General features: G+C 40.1%; 1 protein-coding gene, 3 non-coding genes and 1 pseudogene across 4 annotated transcripts; all 5 read left to right on the top strand.

Annotated features, from left to right (window-relative positions):
- The first annotated feature begins 293 nt into the window (after positions 1-293).
- On the top strand, positions 294-7,138 carry LOC132626063 (serine/arginine-rich SC35-like splicing factor SCL30A). The gene is made up of 6 exons (XM_060340788.1): positions 294-449; positions 3,686-3,848; positions 4,207-4,284; positions 5,184-5,351; positions 6,185-6,316; positions 6,686-7,138. The coding sequence occupies exons 2-6, from the start codon at positions 3,706-3,708 to the stop codon at positions 6,954-6,956; spliced, it is 792 nt and encodes a 263-aa protein (XP_060196771.1). The 5' UTR covers positions 294-449; positions 3,686-3,705; the 3' UTR covers positions 6,957-7,138.
- LOC132629659 (small nucleolar RNA Z102/R77) lies at positions 2,588-2,667 on the top strand. The gene has a single exon (XR_009578419.1). It is a non-coding gene; the product is annotated as a small nucleolar RNA Z102/R77 (small nucleolar RNA).
- On the top strand, positions 3,137-3,213 carry LOC132629661 (small nucleolar RNA Z102/R77). Its single transcript, XR_009578421.1, has one exon. It is a non-coding gene; the product is annotated as a small nucleolar RNA Z102/R77 (small nucleolar RNA).
- On the top strand, positions 3,464-3,541 carry LOC132629660 (small nucleolar RNA Z102/R77). Its single transcript, XR_009578420.1, has one exon. It is a non-coding gene; the product is annotated as a small nucleolar RNA Z102/R77 (small nucleolar RNA).
- Positions 7,139-21,389: 14,251 nt separating the features above from the next.
- On the top strand, positions 21,390-24,071 carry LOC132628315 (uncharacterized; annotated as a pseudogene).
- Positions 24,072-24,600: the final 529 nt, after the last annotated feature.

Below are 24,600 nucleotides of genomic sequence, written 5' to 3'. Positions count from 1 at the left end.
TATTAATTTATGTGTGTTTTGCTCACTTCGGATAGTTTAGGTATGAAACACACAAAAAAAGTGATAGTTGAAGTGTGTTTTTGAGCCTTTACTCTTTTATTTAACTTCAAAAATCTGATTACTAATTCATCCAAAATTTATAGGATTAGAAAATTATTCGTACTTTTAATATACGTAGATAGATAGATATATTATTATATATAGATAAAGCAAGAAAAAAAAAAAGAGAGAGAGAGAGTGAGGAAAACAAAAACATTTTGTATAAATGGGAGGTTGGAGTTACACATAATCATAACTTTGGGGGTTACAAAAATGATTTTCACCCAATTTGGAGACCATAAAGAGAAAATCAGACAAGAATATATACCCACCCGTTTTCCCTTCAATTGTAATCTCCATTTGCCCTAAACTTGTCTCTATTCGCCGTCATCTTGTTCTTTCTTTCATAGGTATAAATTAATTAATTCTTTCAAATCTCATAGTTAATGTTTTTTGAATATCTATTGTGGGTTCTTTGAATCTTGATTTTTTAGGGTTTTCAATTCCTTTGCATTTTTCTTTTATTTTTTGCTTGTTCTTTCTTTATAGGTATAAAAAAAATTCTCTCAAATCTCATATTTATTGCTTATTCTAGTTAGTTTTTGTGAAAAACTATTGTGGGTTCTTTGAATCTTGATTTTTTTAGGGTTTTCAATTACTTTGTATTTTTTTTTTTGCTTATAATGATTGTTTGTAACGTGTCAAAATTGTTTATTAGCTTTTATTTATTAGGGGTTTGCTTATAATGATTGTTTGTAATGTGTGTATGGGTTAAGTTGTTGGTTTTTTGGATGGTTGAAAGTTAAGGTTTTTATTTAATCTATGGTTAATTTTTTTTGTTTTGTTTTTATTTGAATATATACTTCAAATCAGTTTGTTATTTCTTTATTGGTATAAAAAAATCAGCTCAAATCTCATATTAGTTGCTTTTTCTAGTTAAAGTTTGTGAAAATTATTGTTGGTTCTTTGAATCTTGATTTTTTAGGGTTTTCAGTTACTTTTATTTTTAATTTTTTTGGGTTTTGCTTATAATGATTTTTTGTAATCTGGGTATGTGTTAAAATTGGTTCTTAGTTTTTTGATGGTTGAAAGTTAAGGTTTTTATTGAATCTATACTTCAAAAATCAGCTTGTTCTTTCTTTATAGGTACATAAAAATCAGCTTAAATCTCATATTTATTGCTTCTTCCAGTTATCTTTGTTAATATTGTTTGTTAGTTTTTTGGATGGTTGAAAGTTAGGGTTTCTACATGAATATCTTGAGAACTGAAATTGCCTAAACACCTAATTATATGCTTGTTCTTTTTAGGTTTTGGTTCTAATATTTGTTTTGTGATGTGGGTTTTTGTTAAAATCTTTAATGGTGAAAGTTTGGGGTTTTCTGGAAGGTTCTATTAATAGATTAAGTCAAATGCTTAGTTAGTGTGGTGTGTCTAATGTTGGAAATTATTGTTAGGTATTGCTCCCTTTGTCCCAATTTATGCGATGCATTTTCCTTTTTAGTCTTTCCCCGAGAGAGTGATACATTTCTATATTTAGAAATAATTTAATTCAAAACTTTCCCTTTTACCCTTAATGAAATGATTTAAGGTCACAGAAATATCACATAAAATTACAATTTCTTTTTCTTGAACAGTTTAGGGTGTCAATATTTCTAACTTTCTGGCTTTGCTTTGGTTTAATTTGCTTTGTGGTGTGGGGGTCTGCACTGAAATTTATTTTTAGAGTTTAAGTAGTGGAAAGATTGGGTTTTATGCTGGGATTATCTGAATGGGAAGGACTAAATCTATCTTATGTGTTCTTTTTTGTTGATTGTATTTGCTATATATGGACCTTCTTTGGTGAGTCATTTTGATATATATATATATATATATATATATATATATTTTTTTTTTTTAATTTTTTTGATGGGTGTTGGAGAAGGATGTGATGATTATTATAACATGGAATGCTGAGATGACAGCAGCTTTTATTGTATTCGTACTGTCTGATCACTTCTGCAGCAACTACCCATATTGTTTTATTTTGGTCTTAATTTAATTTTGTAGGGATTTGACCATTTGCTTTTTTGGTCTTCTTTTGCACGTCTTTAGTATGTTTTAGATTCAAACTGTCCTTGAGCTTCCGATTTTTTTTAAATCCAAAATATTAACTATTTATTATTTATGCGGAAGAGAACGAAATGACGAACAGTGTACTGTCATGACTGCTGTATGATGCCATTTATCATGTATTCGTACTGGCTGATCGTTCTTCTTGAATTATATCTGTGTGTGTTTATTAATATATGGTTTATATTTTGATTTTGGGTTTTGAAATGTTTTTCTTGAATTACCTACTTGTTGAATATGGCTTAATAACTGAAATCTTTTCACTTGTGTTTACCTACCACATTTTGAACCATTCATTATTGTGGACTATGTTACTCGGACTCTCCTAAAATGTTGTCATCAGGTGCGTGTCGGATCCTTCAAAGGTAATGTATTTTTGGATGATCCGACATTGGTGCAACAACACATTCGAAGAGTCTGAGTAACTTAGATTGTGGAGAATGAAATGATGAGTGTTATACAAGTTTGATAGCTGATATGATGGCAGATTATCATGTATTAGCTCTAGCTGATCATTCTCTATGGTGCCTTGAATTGGTTCTTCCTGCGTCTTGACTAGACTTGTTATTGCATTTGGCTGACGTGCAGCAATGACTGGTCGATCTTCCTTATAAACATACACACACATAGAACTTCAAAAATAAATTGCATTGTCTTCATACTTTTACCTTTGACATTTTATCCTCCTAATGATCAAAAGGTAGTTTTTTGCATGTTGGCGCACTACCCCAAAGATAGATCTTCTATACCTTATAAAGCCTGAAGGCATTTTGGCTTCTTTTTCTATCAACACTTTTTTTTTTGTTTTTCTAATTGGAATGTCAATCCCTTTTTCCATTGATTGAACTTTCCCTTGTGTTATTCATAAAATTTTATCCAGTGTCGACTCTTCCTGCCTTTATGCACATACATAATTGAGTTTGATGAGCTGATGAATGTCTTTGAGAGAAGTTGATTTCTTTTTGGGTTTTATCACTTGTGGATTGAGAATGATATGATGAACTTCATACAAGTGATTGCTGATGTGATAGCATTTATCATGTATTAGCTCTAGCTGATCATTTTCTTTTCATCCACTCTAATATTGTTTCTTTTCTCGTATCGATTTCCTTTGTGTTGGCTCTTTTTGGGTTTTTGCATTTGTGATTGAGAATGATGTGATGAACTTCAGACGAGTGATTGCTGATATAACAGCATGTTATCATGTATTAGCTCTAGCAGATCATTTTCTTGCCATCCGCTCTAATATTGTTTCATTGCTTGTATCTATTTCCTTTGTGTTGACTCTTTTTTGGTTTTTGCATTTGTGATTGAGAATGATATGATGAGCTTCATACGAGTGATTGCTGATATGATAGCATGTTATCATGTATTAGCTCTAGCTGATCATTCTCTTTCCATCCACTCTAATTTTGTTTCCTCTTATATGATTTCTCCTTTGTGCTATCTAACGTTATAATTTATGTATTGGTTGATTTAGTTGTGGCTTTTATGTTTATATAAGTTTTTCCTCAACTCTTTCTGTTCTGTGGACAGGTCATTTTGATTCTGGTACAATGAGGAGGAGAAGTTACAGCCCATCACCACCTAGAGGTTATGGCAGGAGAGGAAGGAGCCCGAGCCCCAGGGGTCGCTATGGTGGTCGTAGCAGAGATGCTCCTACTAGTCTTTTAGTTCGAAACCTTCGCCATGATTGTCGGTATGCAATAACTAGTATCCTTCAAATATTTGATATGTTGGTCTTGAAGTGTGCATGTATTTTTGGGCCAATCCAGGACTGAATAGCTATATCAGTTCTTAAAGTGATTTCATGTTTGTAATGGATCACGTAAACATAATACTTTTATAGAAAATTCTCAGATGATGTCCTTTGGGGAGGGGTAAGATGTCAAATCGTTCGTATAACAGAAACAGCTGTTAAAACTTCTTATTGAGGAGATTCAATCAATATAAGGCTTATTAATCTGATTATGCTACTTTCCTTCATTGTATTACATTACATATATTCTTGTACTTGTGTAAATCGGTATTCCACACAGTTTGCTGCTTTCGTGCAGGCCAGAAGACCTCAGAAGGCCGTTTGGGCAATTTGGCCCTGTCAAGGATATTTATTTGCCGAGGGACTATTACACTGGGTGAGCTTGTTTTGCATGTGATTGTTCATCTGCTCAATTCTTCCACCTCAAAAGGAAGAAGAAAGAAAAACAGAGTGGAAAGCATAACAACCCCCCCTCTCTGCCAGATGTCTGCCAAAAAAATAATACTTAAGATTTTATTTCGTCAAGCACACACTGTTTTGTACCTTTTCCCCCTTAAAAGTTTTTGCCTAAATTGATTTTGGTGATACCATAATTTTTTTTTTAAATTTGAAATTTAATGGTTATTCTTTTTCTTATTACAAATTGGGCTGTTCTTTATTAAATTGTGAAATTTAGCAGCGAAACTAAGAGTCTTGAAGACTTCAGTCAAGTAGTAAGAGTTCTCTTGACATCATTCAAGTAATAAGAGTTGAAGGTGAAAGTTAATGGTAGTGAAGATTTGAAGGAAATTGGATTTGAATACAATGTGAAGATTTCAAGATGTCAAGTCTTGAAGAACTTCAAGTCATAAGAACTTCAAGTCATCTTTAAACTGATACATTCAAGGTCAGCAGCCATGTGCTTGCTTATGTGCTTATGAAGACATTATATTTTAGTGGGATTATTTGTACTTATGTTGTTTTGGGGCTGTTTGAAACTCTTCTTACTCTGCAGGCTAGTTCTTTACTTTCTTTGTTGCATCTCTCTTAGTGTAGAGGTCCTGATATTCTGTTCTTGGGCGTGCCTTTTGGGGTGAGGCGGAAGTTCACTGATGCTTGAAAATTGTGGAATTTAAGACTTTATCAGACTTATTTTATGATTAGGTCTTACTTTTTAAACAGTCCCCAGAGGACTGTAGCTAGAGTGGTCGTCTGCCGAACTCCATATTATATTATACTTTTAAAAGATATCTAATTTTCTAACTCTGTTCATGTGTTCCCACCTCTTTTTTGTAGTGAACCGCGTGGCTTTGGATTTGTCCAGTTTGTGGATCCCGCTGATGCTGCAGAAGCTAAGTATCAGATGGATGGACAGGGTTTCCAAGGTCGGCAACTCACTGTGGTTTTTGCAGAGGAGAACAGGAAAAAGCCAACTGAAATGAGAGCCAGGGAGCGTAGTGGAAGGTACTACTTTCTATTTCATTTGCTTACATCATAGTAGTTCATTTAAATTCTGTCTTGAATAGTCAGGGGTACAACTGCTTGAATATTGGTTTTCTTGCCATGGATGGTTTCAGACGAGGTAGGGGTAGGCCAAAGAAGTATTGGGGAGAGGTAATTAGACACGACATGGCGCAGTTACAGCTTACCGAGGACATGACCTTAGATAGGAGGGTTTGGAGGACCCATATTAGGGTAGAAGGCTAGTAGATAGTCTCATTACCCTGCCTTATTAATAGTCGCATTATCGTAGTATAATTTCTTGTGCTCTAATTTATGCTATTATCTGTTATTTTTTGTGCTTTGATTATTCTATGTTATCTGTGTCGCTTGCGTTACTTCATTTCCATATCGCTTTGAATCTCTTAGCCGTATCTGACCTCTTTTTATGTTTTTATTGAGTCGAGGGTCTCTCGGAAACAGCCATCCTACCTTGGTAGGAGTAAGGTCTGCGTACACCCTACCCTCCCCAGACCCCACGTTGTGGGATTTCACTGGGTTGTTGTTGTTGTTGTTGTTTGTTTTGTCTTTCATGTCAGTATTCAAAGTTTGGTGCTGATCATGATGTTCGAAAACAAGATATCAAGTAGTCTAGATTGTTGCTATACAATAATCTTCACCTTCACATTTCCTGTTTCCTATATCATTTGCCAATGAGTTTAACGTTCCTGCATATTTTAAACAAATTTTGAATGATATTAGATGTGAATATGTGATTCGATCAGTAGATGTGAATATGTGATTGGGTGATTGTTCTGCATTTGGATGTTTATCCATTTAATTTGTTTTTCTTACAGTGGTAGGAGTAGCCGTAGCTATAGCTATGATCGGAGGCGGAGTCCCCCTCGATATTCCCGATCTCCACCTTCACGCTATGCACGATCACGCAGCCGTGGCTACTACTCTCCCAAGAGAAGGCACTACTCAAGGTAGACAAAGATTACTTTTTTAAGTTTTATCTTACATGCTCTTGATTTATTTAATGACTTGTGTTCGCATTCAGCTAGGTGTTTGGAACACGGTTTGTGTGTATTTGTATCTTCTGATTCATTTTAGCTGATAAAGCATGTTGCCTCTGGTTTGTATTTATCTTTATCCTTTTTTTGCTTGTGAAATTAAGTTCAACCTGTTTAATTGCATGTGGATCTTTAGGAGCTTAATCTGACGTTTTAGAAGATCATATTTGACTGACTGGCTGATTGAAACTTGGAATTTTGCTCCTTCGAAATTCTTACTAATGTTCCATTTTGAACAAAGGCTATTTTGCAGTTGGTGATTATTTACCCTTCACTTTGCAGGTCTCTTTCACCTGAAGACAAAAGATACAGTCGTGAGAGATCATATTCGCGTTCCCCAGCGCGTGAACTTTCTCCTCCACCATACAATGGGTCGAGGAGTCGCAGTCAAACTCCGGTCAGAGAGCGTTCACCATATGATGGTGGTCCAAGGAGCCGCAGTAGAACTCCCGTTGGGGATCGTTCTCCGGTGAGGAGCCCCAGTAGAAGCCGTAGCAGGAGCCCTGATGATGCTCGCTACTCGAGGGATCCAGACCGCGATGTCTCTCCATGATACTGACCTATGTTTTTAGTAGATGAATGCTGTAATTTGGATCACCTTCTAGTTGTATGACTCTTTGGTGTTAGTTTCTAAACTTAGTAGATCTAAGTTTGGCATTTAGACAACATGAATTCTGATTGGTTATGCCATTGGATTATCTATGAAGTATGGTAAGAGTGTGCTTGTTACTGTGAGTTTATGAATGTTTTGTGTCCGATATTGGGCTGGCGGTAATTGTTCGAAGGGAGTCTATAAAATATAAATAGTGTTTTGGAAGATTACTGCCAATTGGGGAATAGTTAAGTAGGAAAAAGTAGTGCATTGAGCCTATGTGTGTTCTGTTTAACCTAGAATTTCAAAGATTTAGTGTCTTATCTGATCTTAACTTGTTCACAAATGAAATGAGGTTGTCAGATTTATAAAAGTCGAGACAAGATTCGCAGATCAATAATGAGTATTAAGTAGTGAACGTTTTTAGCAGTTTACATGATACCGTGAAGGCTCAGAAATTGCATTTAGTTTATAAAGTTGATGTCGCTGCTAAATATGTTTGACGGGCACCAAGCTAATCTGTGATCTTGACTGCTCGGAATGACACAGCCTTGGCCAATTTTTTTCGTCAGTGACACCGGGCAGTCACTCACAATGACAGCCTTCACTCTTTCCTTTGACACTTGTTTGACACTTAGGGGTCGTTTGGTAGATAGTCGAAATTATCTCGGGATTATAATCTCGGGACTAATTTATCCCATCTATTGGGATAAGAAGGTATAAGCTGGGATATCTCAGCATTAATTTTTATACCATGTTTGGTACAAGGTATAAATTTATCCCAGCACTAATTTAGACCTTGTACCAAACATGATATAAAAATTAGTGCTGCGATATCCCAGCTTATACCTTTTACCAAACGACCCCTTAAAATATTTTTAGGCAATGAAGCATAACACAAGACACACGTTTACCAGAATCACTTCCCAATTTTGTATTAACTCATCCACAAAGAACATTTAAAAAATGTTTTAGACCTACACAACCTAATCTGTCTATTGACAAGGCTGCCTGTGCCTTTATACGTATACTCCGGATTTTCGCACGTTAAAGTCGCATCATGAGTTAGCCGACGTAAGTTCAAAAAGAAATTATGTTGAGGATAAAAGGGATTGAGTTTATTAATAAAAATGATTACAAGAGTATAAATAATATTAGTAAGTGGCGGAAGATTTGGAGGGTGAATGAATCAAAGAAGCATGAGTTTCGTTAAAATTCGGCAAGTTAGAAATACGATAACTTGTAATTTTTGGGTGAGATTAGGAGTGCTCCACATGGTAAGCAAGTAATGATATGAAGTATTTGAATTGTATAATCGTCTCTTGTTAAGTTTGGAAGTCAAACGAGTTGTAATACGAAAGTCGACAAAGGGCGTCGTAAGTTAAGTTTGTAAATTTCACTGAAATTTGGGTCAGATGTGTCACGACCCAGCCCCGTGGGCCGCGACTGGTGCCCTACTTGGACACCCAAACAAACTTACATGCCGGATGATCGCATCCCACACTGAATCAAACTTAGCATACATTAATTAAAGCAGATACTGGAAGCAAATATTGTCTTAAGCGGTTGCCCGTAGAGAAGCACCATATCAAACCCTGTAGACTGGCGGAATAGACATCGCCCAGATATACGCACATATACAAACAGATGGGCCATTTGGCCATAATAGTAAACGGGACCGCATTAAGACGCAGATCATAATCACACACGGACAAACATGACCCATGACCCACGTACATGACTACAGGCCTCTACAAAACATGACAAAACATATGACGGCACAGGGCCCCGCCGTACCCAAATAGTCATATATACAGAATGGGTATAACAGAAGATATGTACCAAAAATATAAGCTCCGAATCAAAAGGAGTGATCCAAGTGGCAGAGTATTTATCCTATACTGGGGGGTCTCCAAAATGAACGTCCGTACCTGCGGGCATGAAACGCAGCCCCCGGAGAAAGGGGGTCAGTACGAAATATGTACTGAGTATGTAAAGCATGAAATACTGAAGTCAGAATCATAACCAAAGTAAGGAGTGCAGAATATGGATATCGAAGAATATATCAAAATCTGTGCAGAAGACACACATATATATATCATGCAAATAAAAATCGTGCATACGGCTCAGGAACGTGGTCGCCACTCCGACGCTGGCGCCACAATACATCATACTCCAGAAAGTTTCAGATCTCCGTACAAACCGCGAACATATCATATCATCATAACGCATCACAACACCAAAACATGTCATATATCATATCACATCATAACGCCGTATATAAGCGGAACCCGACCCTATGGCGAGGCCTCGGGAACCGTAACACATCATACTGCCGAATATCACATAGTGCGCACGATCACAAAACCGGCCCGGGACCCGGTGAACGATATCATAGTAATAGGCACGAGCGGAGTAGTGCGGAAACCATATGCATACACGTAAATAAATTCCAAGGCTCGACGAATAAATATATATACTGATAGCAGAAGGCTCAAAGTAAGTATAGAGTCCATCGGAATCATTATACAAATGCTGCGAGCTTTTAAATTACCAAACTTTCGAAATCACTTCATAGGTCATTTTCTTGAAAATTAAGTATCATTTATTTTTAAGAAGCTTTCAAACAACCTTATACAGTACTTCAAATGGAGCCTTAAAATCATATGCACATCTCTAGAATATACATATCCAAACTTTGGCCATAGCAAATATTTTCCAAACCATATCCGGAAGCGTACCGACTAATATTTCAAACATCATAAGTATGTGACAAGTCATATGAAATAGTTCATGGAAATCAAAGACATAGGCCATCCTAGTGGCTCTAAGAGTAGAATTTTCTTTGGAACATACATACATACATACATACATACATATATATATATATATATATTATTCATTTACTTCATAAGGGTCATGCCAAAAAGGAAGAACGCTAAGCCTTACATACATCGATCGCTCACTACCAAATCTCGATCGCTTGCCAACAAATCCCGACTCAGGTCTCGGGCTCTCCAATATTTACAATAATGTTATCAATTTTCCAAAAAAATAGCTACTAGTACTTAGAATTTTTAATTCTAATTAGTATTTGTCTACCGAAATTTCGGCAGCACCTCTCCTGTAAATTCAACATCCCCGAGAATTAAACTCGGCCAAATTTATCAACAACCATACCAACAATACCAACAACCAAACCAATAACATCAAAGACCAATCTAAAATGCGTTCCAACACTAGTAACCTTCCTTTCAACATAATTCATCGACATTCAATTTAACTACGAATTTTTCAAGCCAATATCGACACATACACATTCATTACCAATTCAAGATCATTCAAAAGCATTTCAAGGCATTTCATACCATTGTACAAAATATACAAAAAATCCCACCAAGACTAGAATTCATCCGGAATCTCCAACCTTCGACACAACATTCACAACACATTTTTTTTCATCTTCCCATTTCATCAACAACAACCACAATTACTCTTTAACAATTCCATTTCCATAATTTCATAATCTATAGTAACATCACATACTTTCCGACCACAACTCAACAACAAATTTTTCATGCTAACTAGAACCATAAATCTTCATTCACATCACAAGGTCACAACAACATAATTTAACATACTAAACAAACTCAATTCATCTCCCTTCACAAAAAGGGCACCACACGGCCACAACCCCCCCCCCCCCCCCCCCACACACACACGGCTCACACACCACACACCACATCTCCATATTTTTCATTAAATTCTATTCACTATAACAATATAAATTTCCATAAGAAAGGAGTGGAATTCTTACCTTTTTCCAAATTCTCCTCTTTGTAAAAAAAGTACTCTTTTGCTTCCAACTTTGTATCACCTTGAAGAGGGTTTCCAACTTAATAGGAATTCAAAAGAGATAGATTTCAACCCAAGGATTAAGGCTCCACAATTTATTTATTTTTCTTTCAATTCGGCCAAGAGGCCTTTCTTGTAGCCTTCCTCGATATTTTCATATCAACATTTCATAGACAACACACATATTTCAAATAGAGATCAAATTATGGCCTTATTTTTTACAAGTCAAAATTATTTCGAATTTTTCTGAGCATGCGAAAATACGGGGTATAACATTCTCCCCCCCTTTAGAACATTCGTCCTCGAATGTTAAATTAGCCTTATAGGTCTTATAAACATTTTGGGGGAGGTTCTTTATATGGCAACATATATAAATCATTCAGTAATCAACATAACCAAACACGGAATTTAGATTACCTGAAGGCAGAGGAAACAGGTGAGGGTACTTCTTCTTCATCTCGTCCTCCGCTTCCCAGGTCATTTTTTCTCTATTATTATTTCGCCACAAGACCTTAACAGAGGGTACATCTTTGGTGCGTAGTCTCCTCACCTGACGATCCAGAATAGCTATAGGTTGTTCTTCATAAGATAATTCCTCCGTTACCTGAATATCCTCTATGGGGAATACTCTGGAAGGATCCCCAATACATTTACGGAGCATTGACACATGAAATACCGGATGTACTACCTCCAGATCGGACGGTAAGTCTAGCTCGTAGGCAACCTCGCCTATCTTTCGAATAATCTGATAAGGCCCAATATACCGCGGCCTGAGCTTTCCTTTTCTGCCGAATCTCATCACACCTTTCATAGGTGACACTTTCAGAAATACCCAGTCACCAACCTGGAACTCTAACGGTCGACGTCGTTTATCTGCATATGATTTCTGTCGACTCTGAGCTGCTAATAACCGTTCCCGAATGAGTTTTACCTTATCGACTGCTTGCTGGATCATATCAGGTCCGATAAAATTTGTTTCACCCACATCGAACCAACCGATCGGAGATCTGTCCTTTCTACCATATAAGGCTTCATACGTGTGACGATCCCCTTTGGGTCCCACTACTCAAGGTATTGTCTATGCCAGGGTACAGCCCATCCACACAGGGGCTTGCCCCATTATCCCTCTTCACGCTGCAGCGCTACGGGGGGTCGAACGCGGAACCTCTGGCTCCTTTACATTCCCCAGAGGGAATCGCCTCTTACCAATTGAGCTGCAGCTCAATTGGTAAGAGGCGATTCCCTCTGGGGAATGTAAAGGAGCCAGAGGTTCCGCGTTCGATACCCCGTAGCGCTGCAGCGTAATGAGGGTTGGGGCGAAGGCCTTGGGCGGACGGGCTGTACCCTGGCATAGACAATACCTGAGTATGTAGGACCCAGAGGGGATTCCTCACAATACGGTGCCATCTGGATACTGGAATGATAACTGTTATTATAGGCAAATTCAATAAGCGGCAAATGATCCTCCCAACTACCTCTGAAATCAATAACACAGGCCCGTAGCATATCTTCCAGCGTCTGAATAGTACGCTCGGCCTGTCCGTCGGACTGAGGATGGAATGCTGTACTAAGACTCACCTGAGTCCCTAATCCCTCCTGAAATGACCTCCAGAAATTTGCTGTAAACTGAGCACCTCTGTCGGTGATAATAGATATAGGAACTCCGTGAAGCCTTACTATCTCTTTAATATACAATTTGGCATAATCCTCAGCCGAATAAGTAGTCCTGACCGGAAGAAAATGGGCTGATTTCGTCAGTCTATCAATAATAACCCAAATAGAATCATACCTGCGTGGAGTGCGCGGTAAACCTGTAATGAAATCCATATTAATTATTTTCCATTTCCAAGTTGGGATTTCCATTTCCTGCAATAACCCGCCGGGCTTTTGATGCTCGATCTTAACTTGCTGGCAATTCGGACACTGAGCAGTGAACTCTGCGATATCTCTCTTCATACCATCCCACCAATATAAGCATCTGAGGTCGTGGTACATTTTTGTGGATCCAGGATGAACAGAATACCGAGCATAATGTGCCTCTCCCATAATCTGTCGCCGCAGTCCTGCAACATCAGGCACACATAACCTGCCACTATATAGCAATACCCCATCAGGTGACATCTCGAATTGGGTCTTTTCCTTATCAATGGTTGTATCTCTGTAATGTACGAAAATAGGATCCTCAAACTGACGCTGTTTTACCTCTTCCATAATTGATAATTCAGCAACTTCTCGGACAGAAACCCCAATATCTCCAGAATCGGCCAAACGGACTCCAAGGCTGGCTAACTGATGAATTTCACGAACTAATTCCTTCTTCTCTGGCTGCACGTCGGTCACACTGCCCATAGATTTACGGATAAGTGCGTCTGCTACAACATTAGCCTTTCCCGGATGATACAAAATATCGACATCATAATCTTTCAATAAATCTAGCCATCTTCTTTGCTGCAAATTTAGATCCTTTTGCTTAAAAATATACTGAAGGTTTTTGTGGTCCGTATAGATATCAACATGGACCCCATATAAATAATGCCGCCATATCTTCAAAGCATGAATCACCGCTGCTAATTCCAGATCATGGGTGGGATAATTCCTCTCGTGCGGTCTGAGCTGCCGGGAAGCATAGGCTATAACTCGACCGTGCTGCATTAGTACACAACCTATCCCAATACCAGAAACATCACAATAAATAACATACCCGTCTGGCCCCTCAGGAAGAGCTAGAACTGGAGCTGTAATCAATTTTCCTTCAGCAACTGGAAACTGCGTTCACAAGCATCGGTCCACTGAAATTTTGCTGCCTTCTGAGTTAATTTTGTTAATGGTGCCGCAATAGAAGCAAAATTCTCCACAAACCTCCTGTAATATCCGGCCAATCCCAGAAAACTGCGTACCTCAGTCGGTGTCGTGGCCTAGGCCAATTCTGTACAGCCTCGATCTTCTGTGTATCAACCCGAATACCATCTGCTCCGACAATATGCCCCAAGAATGCCACTGAGGTTAACCAGAATTCACATTTAGAGAATTTAGCATATAATTTCTGTTGCCGAAGTGTGCCAAGTACGGTCCTCAGATGATCTGAATGTTCCTCTGCTGATCGTGAATAAACAAGTATATCATTAATAAACACAATCACGAACATGTCGAGGAACGGCCTGAATACCCGATTCATCAAATCCATAAACACTGCTGGGGCATTAGTTAGCCCAAAAGACATCACTCTGAACTCATAATGCCCGTACCAGGTCCTGAAAGCAGTCTTTGGAATATCTGCCTATCGTACTTTCACCTGATGGTAGCCCGAACGCAAATCTATCTTCGAAAAATATTTAGCACCCTGCAGCTGATCAAATAAATTATCAATTCGGGGAAGGGCATATTTATTCTTGATAGTCACCTTATTTAGTTGTCTGTAATCAATACACATCCGCAGCGACCCGTCTTTCTTTCTTACGAACAATACCGGCGCTCCCCAGGGCGACGTACTAGGTCTGATGAAGCCTTTTTCTAATAGATCTTTCAGCTGCTCCTTCAATTCTTTCAATTCTGCAGGTGCCATTCTGTAAGGAGGAATAGATATAGGCTGGGTATCTGGCAATACATCTATCGTAAAATCTATCTCCCGCTCAGGGGGAAGACCTGGAAGCTCGTCCGGAAACACATCTGGAAATTCATTAACAACCGGAACTAACTGGAGAGTAGGTGTTTCTGCTTTAGTATCATGCACTCGAACCAAATGATAGATATACCCTTTCTGGATCATCTTCTTAGCCTTGAGGTATGAAATAAACTTACCTCTCGGCGATGCTGTATTTCCTGCCCATTCTATAACTGGTTCCCCTGGAAACTGGAAACGAACCACCTTTTTCTGGCAATCAACATTAGCATAACAGGAGGCTAACCGGTCCATACCCATAATAACATCAAATTCCATCATATCTAATTCTACCAAATCAGCCTTAGTGCAACGACCACATATAATCACAGAACAATCTCTATATACCTGCCTCGCTATAATAAAATCCCCAACCGGCGTAGCTACCTCGAATGGTTCTATACGTTCAGGTGTTATCCCAATTTTACTAGCAACGAGGAGAGAAATATACGATAAAGTAGACCCTGGATCAATCAATGCATATACGGCTCTAGAAAAGACCAATAATGTACCTGTGACCACATTTGGCGACGCCTCCTGATCCTGTCGGCTAGCCAATGCATAAATGCGGTTCGAAGGACCGCTAGAATCAGAAACCCCGCCACGGCCTCTACCGCGGCTCCCTGGTGCTGGCATACCTCGCCCCGCAGGGCGTATAGCTGAAGGAGTAGAAGACGAACCAGCAGCTGATCTGGTCGGCTGAGCTGCACTACCAGAACCACCCGCCAACGGACAGTCTCTCATAACATGTCCTTGGCGGCCGCAAGAAAAACAGGCACCTGTGGCCCTGTAACACTCTCCTGGGTGCGACCTCCCAAAATAAGAACATCGGGGCATAGGTGGCCTGGACTGACTGGGACCTCTGCTCGTCTGAGAACCTGAGGCTCTGGAACTCTGACCCGCTCCAGAATACCCTGCACTGCCAAATCGTCTACCCGTAGACTGTGTACCTTGGCCTGACGAAGGAGGATATCTACTAGACTGCTGCTGCTGAGGCTGCCCGCCTCGAAACTCTCCAGAATACCCGGCTGACCTAGCCCGCTTGGGCGGTCTCCTATCACGATCTCTGCCCGACTAATCCTCTCTGTGCCGGTCCTCCATCCCTTGCGCATAAGCCTGTAACCGGGCAATGTCCATACCAGTCTGCGATGTCATCGCCATACAGCTGTCAATCAAATAACGATCCAATCCTATCACATACCGGTGCATCCGATCAGGCATCTCAGCTACTATGGCAGGTGCATATCTAGCCAAAGAATCAAACTCCAAGCTGTACTCTCGGACACTCCTGCCTCTCTGCCGCAGCTGCAGAAATCTATCAACTCTTGCCCGCCGCAACTCTGGGGGCAAAAAGAGGCTGAGAAAGGCGGCTAAAAACTCATCCCATACGGCCGGTGGAGCATCCTCACCTCTGGACAGCTCCCATGACTCGTACCAATTGATCGCAACATCTCGTAATCTGTGTGAAGCTAACTCGACAGACTCGGTCTCAGAAGCCCTGACCAATCTCAACGAGCACTGCATCTGTCGGATGAAATCCTGGGGGTCCTCATCGGGCTTTGACCCGTAAAACTCTGGGGGACCACAAGTCAAGAAATCCCGAACCCTCAGACTGTCACGTCTGTCCATATCATCACCTCCTAGCCCGCGTCTGCGAGCCTGACCTGCTACTAGTGTCGTCAATAACTGCACAACCTCTCTCATCGCCCTGTCCTCCGCCCCTGGCTGAGGAGATGGAGGCTCGGGTGCTAGAGTCTCTGGGGCTAATGGTGGAGTTGCTCCAGGCTCCTCTGATAATGACGGCATAGTGGAGCCCGCTGACTGCGACGCAGTATCAGACGTAGTCTGAGTATGAGTCCGAGTAGCTCTCTGTGCCTGACTGGTCTCTCCTGCCACTGCTTTTCCCTTCTGGGCAGCCGTCGCCTTCTTTGGAGGCATCACTGAAAAAACAATATAACAGCCGGTCAGAAAAGAGTCATCCTAATAGCACAGCTCTATCGCACGATCTAAGATTCAAAGAAAGGTAACACCCTAAATGTCCTGTAGCCTCCTGTTTATAGATGTGGTGCACAACACATCGATAAACAAGACTCTACTAGACACGGCCTATAGACATTCCGAGGACAAACCGCTATGATACCACTTCTGTCACGATCCAGCCCCGTGGGCCGCGACTAATGCCCTACTTGGACACCCAAACAGACTTACATGCCGGATGATCGCATCCCACACTTAATCAAACTTAGCATACATTAATTAAAGCAGATACGGGAAGCAAATATTGTCTTAAGCGGTTGCCCGTAGAGAAGCACCATATCAAACCCTGTAGACTGGCGGAATAGACATCGCCCAGATATACGCACATATACAAACAGATGGGCCATTTGGCCATAATAGTAAACGGGACCGCATTAAGACGCAGATCATAATCACACACGGACAAACATGACCCATGACCCACGTACATGACTACAGGCCTCTACAAAACATGACAAAACATATGACGGCACAGGGCCCCGCCGTACCCAAATAGTCATATATACAGAATGGGTATAACAGAAGATATGTACCAAAAATATAAGCTCCGAATCAAAAGGAGTGATCCAAGTGGCAGAGTATTTATCCTATACTGGGGGGGTCTCCAAAATGAACGTCCGTACCTGCGGGCATGAAACGCAGCCCCCGGAGAAAGGGGGTCAGTACGAAATATGTACTGAGTATGTAAAGCATGAAATACTGAAGTCAGAATCATAACCAAAGTAAGGAGTGCAGAATATGGATATCGAAGAATATATCAAAATCTGTGCAGAAGACACACATATATATATATCATGCAAATAAAAATCGTGCATACGGCTCAGGAACGTGGTCGCCACTCCGACACTGGCGCCACAACACATCATACTCCAGAAAGTTTCAGATCTCCGTACAAACCCCGAACATATCATATCATCATAACGCATCACAACGCCAAAACATGTCATATATCATATCACATCATAACGCCGTATATAAGCAAAACCCGACCCTATGGCGAGGCCTCGGGAACCGTAACACATCATACTGCCGAATATCACATAGTGCGCACGATCACAAAACCGGCCCGGGACCCGGCAAACGATATCATAGTAATAGGCACGAGCGGAGTAGTGCGGAAACCATATGCATACACGTAAATAAATTCCAAGGTTCGACGAATAAATATATATACTGATAGCAGAAGGCTCAAAGTAAGTATAGAGTCCATCGGAATCATTATACAAATGCTGCGAGCTTTTAAATTACCAAACTTTCGAAATCACTTCATAGGTCATTTTCTTGAAAATTAAGTATCATTTATTTTTAAGAAGCTTTCAAACAACCTTATAGAGTACTTCAAATGGAGCCTTAAAATCATATGCACATCTCTAAAATATACATATCCAAACTTTGGCCATATCAAATATTTTCCAAACCATATCCGGAAGCGTACCGACTAATATTTCAAACATCATAAGTATGTGACAAGTCATATGAAATAGTTCATGGAAATCAAAGACATAGGTCATCCTAGTGGCTCTAAGAGTAGAATTTTCTTTGGAACATACATACATACATATATATATATATTATTCATTTACTTCATAAGGGTCATGCCAAAAAGGAAGAACGCTAAGCCTTACATACCTCGATCGCTCACTACCAAATCTCGATCGCTTGCCAACAAATCCCGACTCAGGTCTCGGGCTCTCCAATATTTACAATAATGTTATCAATTTTCCAAAAAAATAGCTACTAGTACTTAGAATTTTTAATTCTAATTAGTATTTGTCTACCGAAATTTCGGCAGCACCTCCCCTGTAAATTCAACATCCCCGAGAATTAAACTCGGCCAAATTCATCAACAACCATACCAACAATACCAACAACCAAACCAATAACATCAAAGACCAATCTAAAATGCGTTCCAACACTAGTAACCTTCCTTTCAACATAATTCATCGACATTCAATTTAACTACGAATTTTTCAAGCCAATATCGACACATACACATTCATTACCAATTCAAGATCATTCAAAAGCATTTCAAGGCATTTCATACCATTGTACAAAATATACAAAAAATCCCACCAAGACTAGAATTCATCCGGAATCTCCAACCTTCGACACAACATTCGCAACACATTATTTTTCATCTTCCCATTTCATCAACAACAACCACAATTACACTTTAACAATTCCATTTCCATAATTTCATAATCTATAGTAACATCACATACTTTCCGACCACAACTCAACAACAAATTTTTCATGCTAACTAGAACCATAAATCTTCATTCACATCACAAGGTCACAACAACATAGTTTAACATACTAAACAAACTCAATTCATCTCCCTTCACAAAAAGGGCACCACACGGCCACAACCCCCCCCCCCCCCCCCCCCACACACACGGCTCACACACCACACACCACATCTCCATATTTTTCATTAAATTCTACTCACTATAACAATATAAATTTCCATAAGAAAGGAGTGAAATTCTTACCTTTTTCCAAATTCTCCTCTTTGTAAAAAAAGTACTCTTTTGCATCCAACTTTGTATCACCTTGAAGAGGGTTTCCAACTTAATAGGAATTCAAAAGAGATAGATTTCAACCCAAGGATTAAGGCTCCACAATTTATTTATTTTTCTTTCAATTCGGCCAAGAGGCCTTTCTTGTTGCTCTCAAAGTTTTTTTTTTTTTTTTTTTTTTTTTAATCTTGTTGGTTCTAGAATGAACCATTTGGACCCTTATCTATTTAATAACTTAATTGATTAGTCACATGGGCTTGGGCCATGTAAGTTGGCCGGCCACCCCTAGGAATTGGGCCCTCTTGTTTTGTTTTGTTTTTTTTTTCTAGCCCAATTCATTTAGGGGCTTATTTGCTAATTCCCGAAACTTCAATTTTTGCCCTTAGCCTTCCTCGATATTTTCATATCAACATTTGATAGACAACACACATATTTTAAATAGAGATCAAATTATGGCCTTATTTCTTACAAGTCAAAATTATTTCGAATTTTTCTGAGCATGCGAAAATACGGGGTATAACAAGATGTCTCAGAGATTTTCTCTCAATCTACTTGGAGTTACGGGGTGATCCACCTACCAAATCGAAGGTCTACGAGTCTAGTTTCCATTGCATTTTACCGTTCGTCGACATGACACCGGAGTAGAGAGATATTCGCATTTTCGTCCATGGACGCAAACTACCGCGGGAACAGTATGCTAAAGTCGGTGGCTTTAAATTTGCCCAAGTATATATATGCCCTTGCACGAATTTTTCTTCCATTTTCTCACCATCCCCAACCTAGAAAACCCTCAAACCCTCTTCAATTAATCCTCCATCAATCTCAATCCAAACCAAGAGCAAATATATCAACTTTAACATGAAGAACAACATGACAACTTCGAAATTGTGATTTCTTCACTATTTCACCTTTCGAAGGAAAACCTTGCTTTGAAGTAACTTGGAGTTTGAAGTGATTTTCATGACCTAAGGTATATTTTAACTTCCTTTTGATCTCTTTGAACTTCTACAAGTAATTGATCATAGAAATTGGTGAAAACCCCCATAGAACAAGCTCTTCTATATTCTTATGAAACTTTCATGAACTTAGCTTATTTGTTGGGCTGTTTTATATGGTTTTGTTGTGTTATTTGGAGTTATGGTGATATGGATGGGATCAAATTGAAGAGGAGAGGTAGAAAAGTAGAATTTGGTAGCGTTTTACGGGAAAATTTCGCTACAAAAAGGGCCTATAAGTTTCTCGATTAAATGTCTAAATGAAGATTTCTATAAGCTATGACCTTGGTTTTGATCTTGAATAGTCTGTATTATGTAGGAAATCATTCGTAAGATGTTCGAGGATTTGGGGAAATGTATATAATTCCATCGATGAGGTATGTAGGGCTTTCTATTCTCTTTGTGGCATGACTAGATTTCAAATGACGTTTCATTGAAAAGTTGTTCCGCTAACTTGGATCGATCACGTTCCATGATAATTGAGCTGACACATACTCATCTATGACTTGTACCAAATTATGGTCCACATCTCCTTTTGGCTATCGATTAAAAGACTTTTCGTTCAACTTGTGTCGATTATGTCCCAAAATGGTTAAGCTTACCCTTTTCTCATGAATAACTTGTATTGAAGTACCTTTCACATTTCGTATCCCTCTTGTTTATCGAATGAAGAATGATATTAGTTATGGTACTCTTCACATCAAAGTTGAGTTGATTATACTTCCTTTAATTGAGTTAATCCTTATCTTCTTGTCTATTGCTCCAAGGTGACGAACCTCTCGTTGGCACACTCTTTCCGTAACAGTTGTGTCGATCATATTTCATAAGAGTTTGGCTAACTTTGGCCTCGTGAATAATTCATAACAAGATGTTTCCTTGTACTTTTACTTCTTTGGCCTAATGATCAAATAATGATAAACGTAGCGATAATAATGATAGTCGGAGGGTAACGACGATAGGTCACTCCGACTCTTTTTATGATATCTCTTCTGAGGTCAGTCTTGCATTGCACTTATATATATGTATTTATTTTCATTACCGAGTCGCGCTATAGTTGACCGGGTAGACACTTATATGTGCACCTAGACATGTTTCTTTCTTTACCGAGCCGTGTTTTAGGCGGCTGGGTAGGCACATAGCTGTGCACCTAGATGTATTTCTTTCTTCATCGAGCCGTGTTGTAGCGCGGCCGGGTAGACATGTAGCTGTGCATTGCCATTGATCAGTTGGGCAAATATGATGTTATGAAGATGAGCTCACCCCATAGAGGGATTTATTATTGTTATATGATATGATATATGCCTCCACAGTGAGGAATGATTTTACGGGCATGCATTTACATTTATGTGATGATTATGGTCGCCTTCAGTGGCCTTGTTCAGAGCTGCAGGTTGTCTCTACATCTTTTCCCAAGTTATCTGTATCTCTTATGCTTATGTTATGTTTATGCTTACCGCCTTACATACTCGGTACATCTTTTGTACTGACGCATTTTGTGCGCTGTGATCATGCCCACAGGTACGGTAGACGGATTGGTGTACCTTTCTCAGTAGGATACCAGAGTTCAACAGGGATGTTCGCACTCCATTCTCCGAAGTTGCTGGTCAGGTATATATATATATATATATATATATATATGTATGTATGTATGTATGTATTACGAGTATGGCTATGGCTATGTCAGGGCCACTGTCCCGACCAGTTGCTGCATATTAGTGCTCTTAGAGGCTTACAGACTATCAGTCAGTGTCCAGGTATTGTGTTTGGCCTTGCTGACCTTCTGACTAGTTGTCTTTCTTGGTTGTGGCCTGGTCGGCCCTAGTTATGCATATATGTGTTGTTAGGCCTTTTTTGCTTGCAGGTTGTTATGATGTACTTCTTACTATTGTTATTCAGCGGCCTTGTCGGCCTATGATTCACGTTACAGGGTTTAGATATCACAGTTGGTTCTCTCGACCCTTTGGGTGCAGGGTGCTGGCCATTCCCCAAGGTTGGGGTATGACATTATATAGGCCACAACAACCTAGTCATGGGCTAAGCATGTGAGGTAAATTCCCACTAAGGCAGTGCCAACATGGCCATTTTATCCGAAAATGAGGAAAACCGCTCAACTTGCCAACTGCTTGCATGTGCCGCGCGCCTGCGCGAGTCTTTGTAGCATTTTGGCACCAATGCTTGGCACCATGCTCGCCTTTCCTGCCATTAGCCTGCGCAGCATGCCTTGTGCACATGCCTGCCTTTGCTGCACGCCTAGCTCGCCCATGATACTGCCTAGCTCATGCCAACAACCTTGCCTTGCCTTGTCGTGCCACATCTTGCCTTGTCTCGGTCATGCCATGCCATGTCTTGTCTTAGCCTTGCCTTAGCTTGCCCTTCCCCGACCTTGCGCATAAACTCTTGTTGTTCGGCCCTTCCCCGACCTTGCACATTGCGGGAGCTGAGTGCACCGGGCTACCCATTAAGTGTATTTATAAGCAATTCACATCTCTGAATACTTTATAACCTTAACGTTTTATAGTTAGTACTCTCTCCGTCCCAATATATGTGATATAGTTTGACTAGACACGGAGTTTAAGAAAGAAATAAAGACTTTTGAAACATGTGATCTAAAACAAGTCATAGACATTTGTGTGTTATAAATGATTTTATTAAGGCTAAAAGGGGAAGTTTTAAGTTAAATTATTTCTAAATATAGAAATGAATCATTTTTTGGGACAAACTAAAAAGGAAAGTGTATCACACAAATTAGGACAGATGAGTAATTTTTATTCGGCGATTCTTTCACTTGGCACCATCTTAAGATTATATCTAGCTATACCATTCAAGTGTAGATATGTCAGAATCAACTTTGGTGAAATGGAACGCGACTGTCTTATATAGCTTACGGTGCTGCAGCCAACCTGCACCAACGCCTCTTCACAATCAGTGGCCTCCTAATGCACATCGCTTCAATTTGAAATATACTTTCGCAAAATCGTTGTATTAAAGCATGACTTTGCTATAATATTACATTATTTTCTTGATTTTAATCGTTTACTTTTAGAATTGGATTTCAATGTAGTAAGTTCTATATTATCCTTTTTCCGTTTTGAATAAAAAACAGTTGAGTTGACCAAATAAAAAATCCAAATGTTTGGGTCGTGTATCTACGTGATAGATTATGTAAATATTTTGTAATATTTTGTAATCTCTTATTTTAGGATAGAATATTTTGTATATTTGTAATCTCCTATTTTAAGTTAGGATATTTTTGTATATTAACTAATTCAAGGAATGAAAGGAAACTACGGAAAATAATTCTTTCATGGTATCAGCAGTCTAGGGTTTTATTTTTCCTTCTCCTCTCTCCTCTCCGCTGCCCTAGCTCCGTCACGGCTGCCACCCTCTTTCCGCCACTATGTCTGACTCAAAATCATCCTTCCACCCCGCTTTCGCCGTCTCCAACATCCGTAATCACATTCCTGTGGTTCTTGAAATGGAGAATGCACAATACGGTACATGGGCTGAATTTTTTAAAATCCACGCCAAATCCCATAAGGTCATACACCATATCATCGCACCAGAGAAAGGGAAGCAGGCAGCCCCTCCCTCCGATGACGAAAAAGAACTTTGGTAGACTCTTGATGCGACTGTGCTCCAGTGGATTTATTCCACGATTTCGAATGACCTCCTTACTACTGTTCTTGAACCTGAAGCAACGGCCATGGAAGCCTGGGTTCGCTTGCGTGACATCTTCCAGGACCATCAAAACTCCCGTGCCGTCATGCTCGAACAAGAGTTTTCCACAACTAGGATGGAAGACTTCCCAAACGCGTCCGCGTATTGTCAAAGGCTCAAGAGCATCTCCGATCAATTAAAAAATGTGAGGGCTCCAGTTTCAAATTCTCAGCTTGTTCTTCAGCTTGTTTCGGGTCTCACCGAAGCGTTCAAGGGTGTGGGAACGCAGATTCGTCACAGCAAACCATTGCCTCCATTCACCGAGGCGCGCTCCTCACTCGTTCTGGAGGAATGAGAACAGGCGATGCAGGCGGCCCACACTACTCCTTCGGCGATGGTGGCTGCCACAGGTGGTGAGGGTTCCACTTCTTTTTTTGATAATACTCACACTTCTGGTCATGCTGTGAATAACAAGGGCAAAAATAACAACGAAGGCCGCAATTCTGGCCGTAGGAACGACGCTGACCGTGGTAACGGCGGCGGTAAAGGCGGCCGTGGTGGCAGCCGCGGTCACAGCAGCGGAAATTCCCAGCCACCGCCAGGCAGCTGGCCGCGTCACCCTTCTTCTCACCCGTGGCAGCTTCCGAATTATGCATGGGGATGGATGCCCCAATGGGCCGTGCCACCTTGCCCATATCTGTCAACTTGGACGACATCTGCGCAGGGCCCCTCGGCTAAACAGCCGGGCATACTAGGCCCTACTCCCCAGCCTCCGCAGCAGGCGTTTGCTGCTGCCCCGTATCAGCAGATGTATGCCCCATCTTATGCTCCAACGGACATCGAATCAGCAATGCATACGATGACTATGAATCCTCTGGATCAGA

Source organism: Lycium barbarum, chromosome 2 (genome assembly GCF_019175385.1).
Source record: "Lycium barbarum isolate Lr01 chromosome 2, ASM1917538v2, whole genome shotgun sequence".
NCBI classification, from domain to species: Eukaryota; Viridiplantae; Streptophyta; class Magnoliopsida; order Solanales; family Solanaceae; genus Lycium; species Lycium barbarum.
This window is presented reverse-complemented; position numbering and strand designations above follow the sequence as displayed.

What these genes read in the sequence shown, in the direction of transcription:
- LOC132626063 (XM_060340788.1), top strand. Translation starts at nt 3,706, where the DNA reads ATGAGGAGGAGAAGTTACAGCCCATCACCACCTAGAGGTTATGGCAGG. An exon ending in CCGAGGGACTATTACACTGG is followed by an intron (nt 4,285 to 5,183) that starts GTGAGCTTGTTT and finishes TCTTTTTTGTAG; the next exon opens with TGAACCGCGTGGCTTTGGAT. An exon ending in AAGAGAAGGCACTACTCAAG is followed by an intron (nt 6,317 to 6,685) that starts GTAGACAAAGAT and finishes TTCACTTTGCAG; the next exon opens with GTCTCTTTCACCTGAAGACA.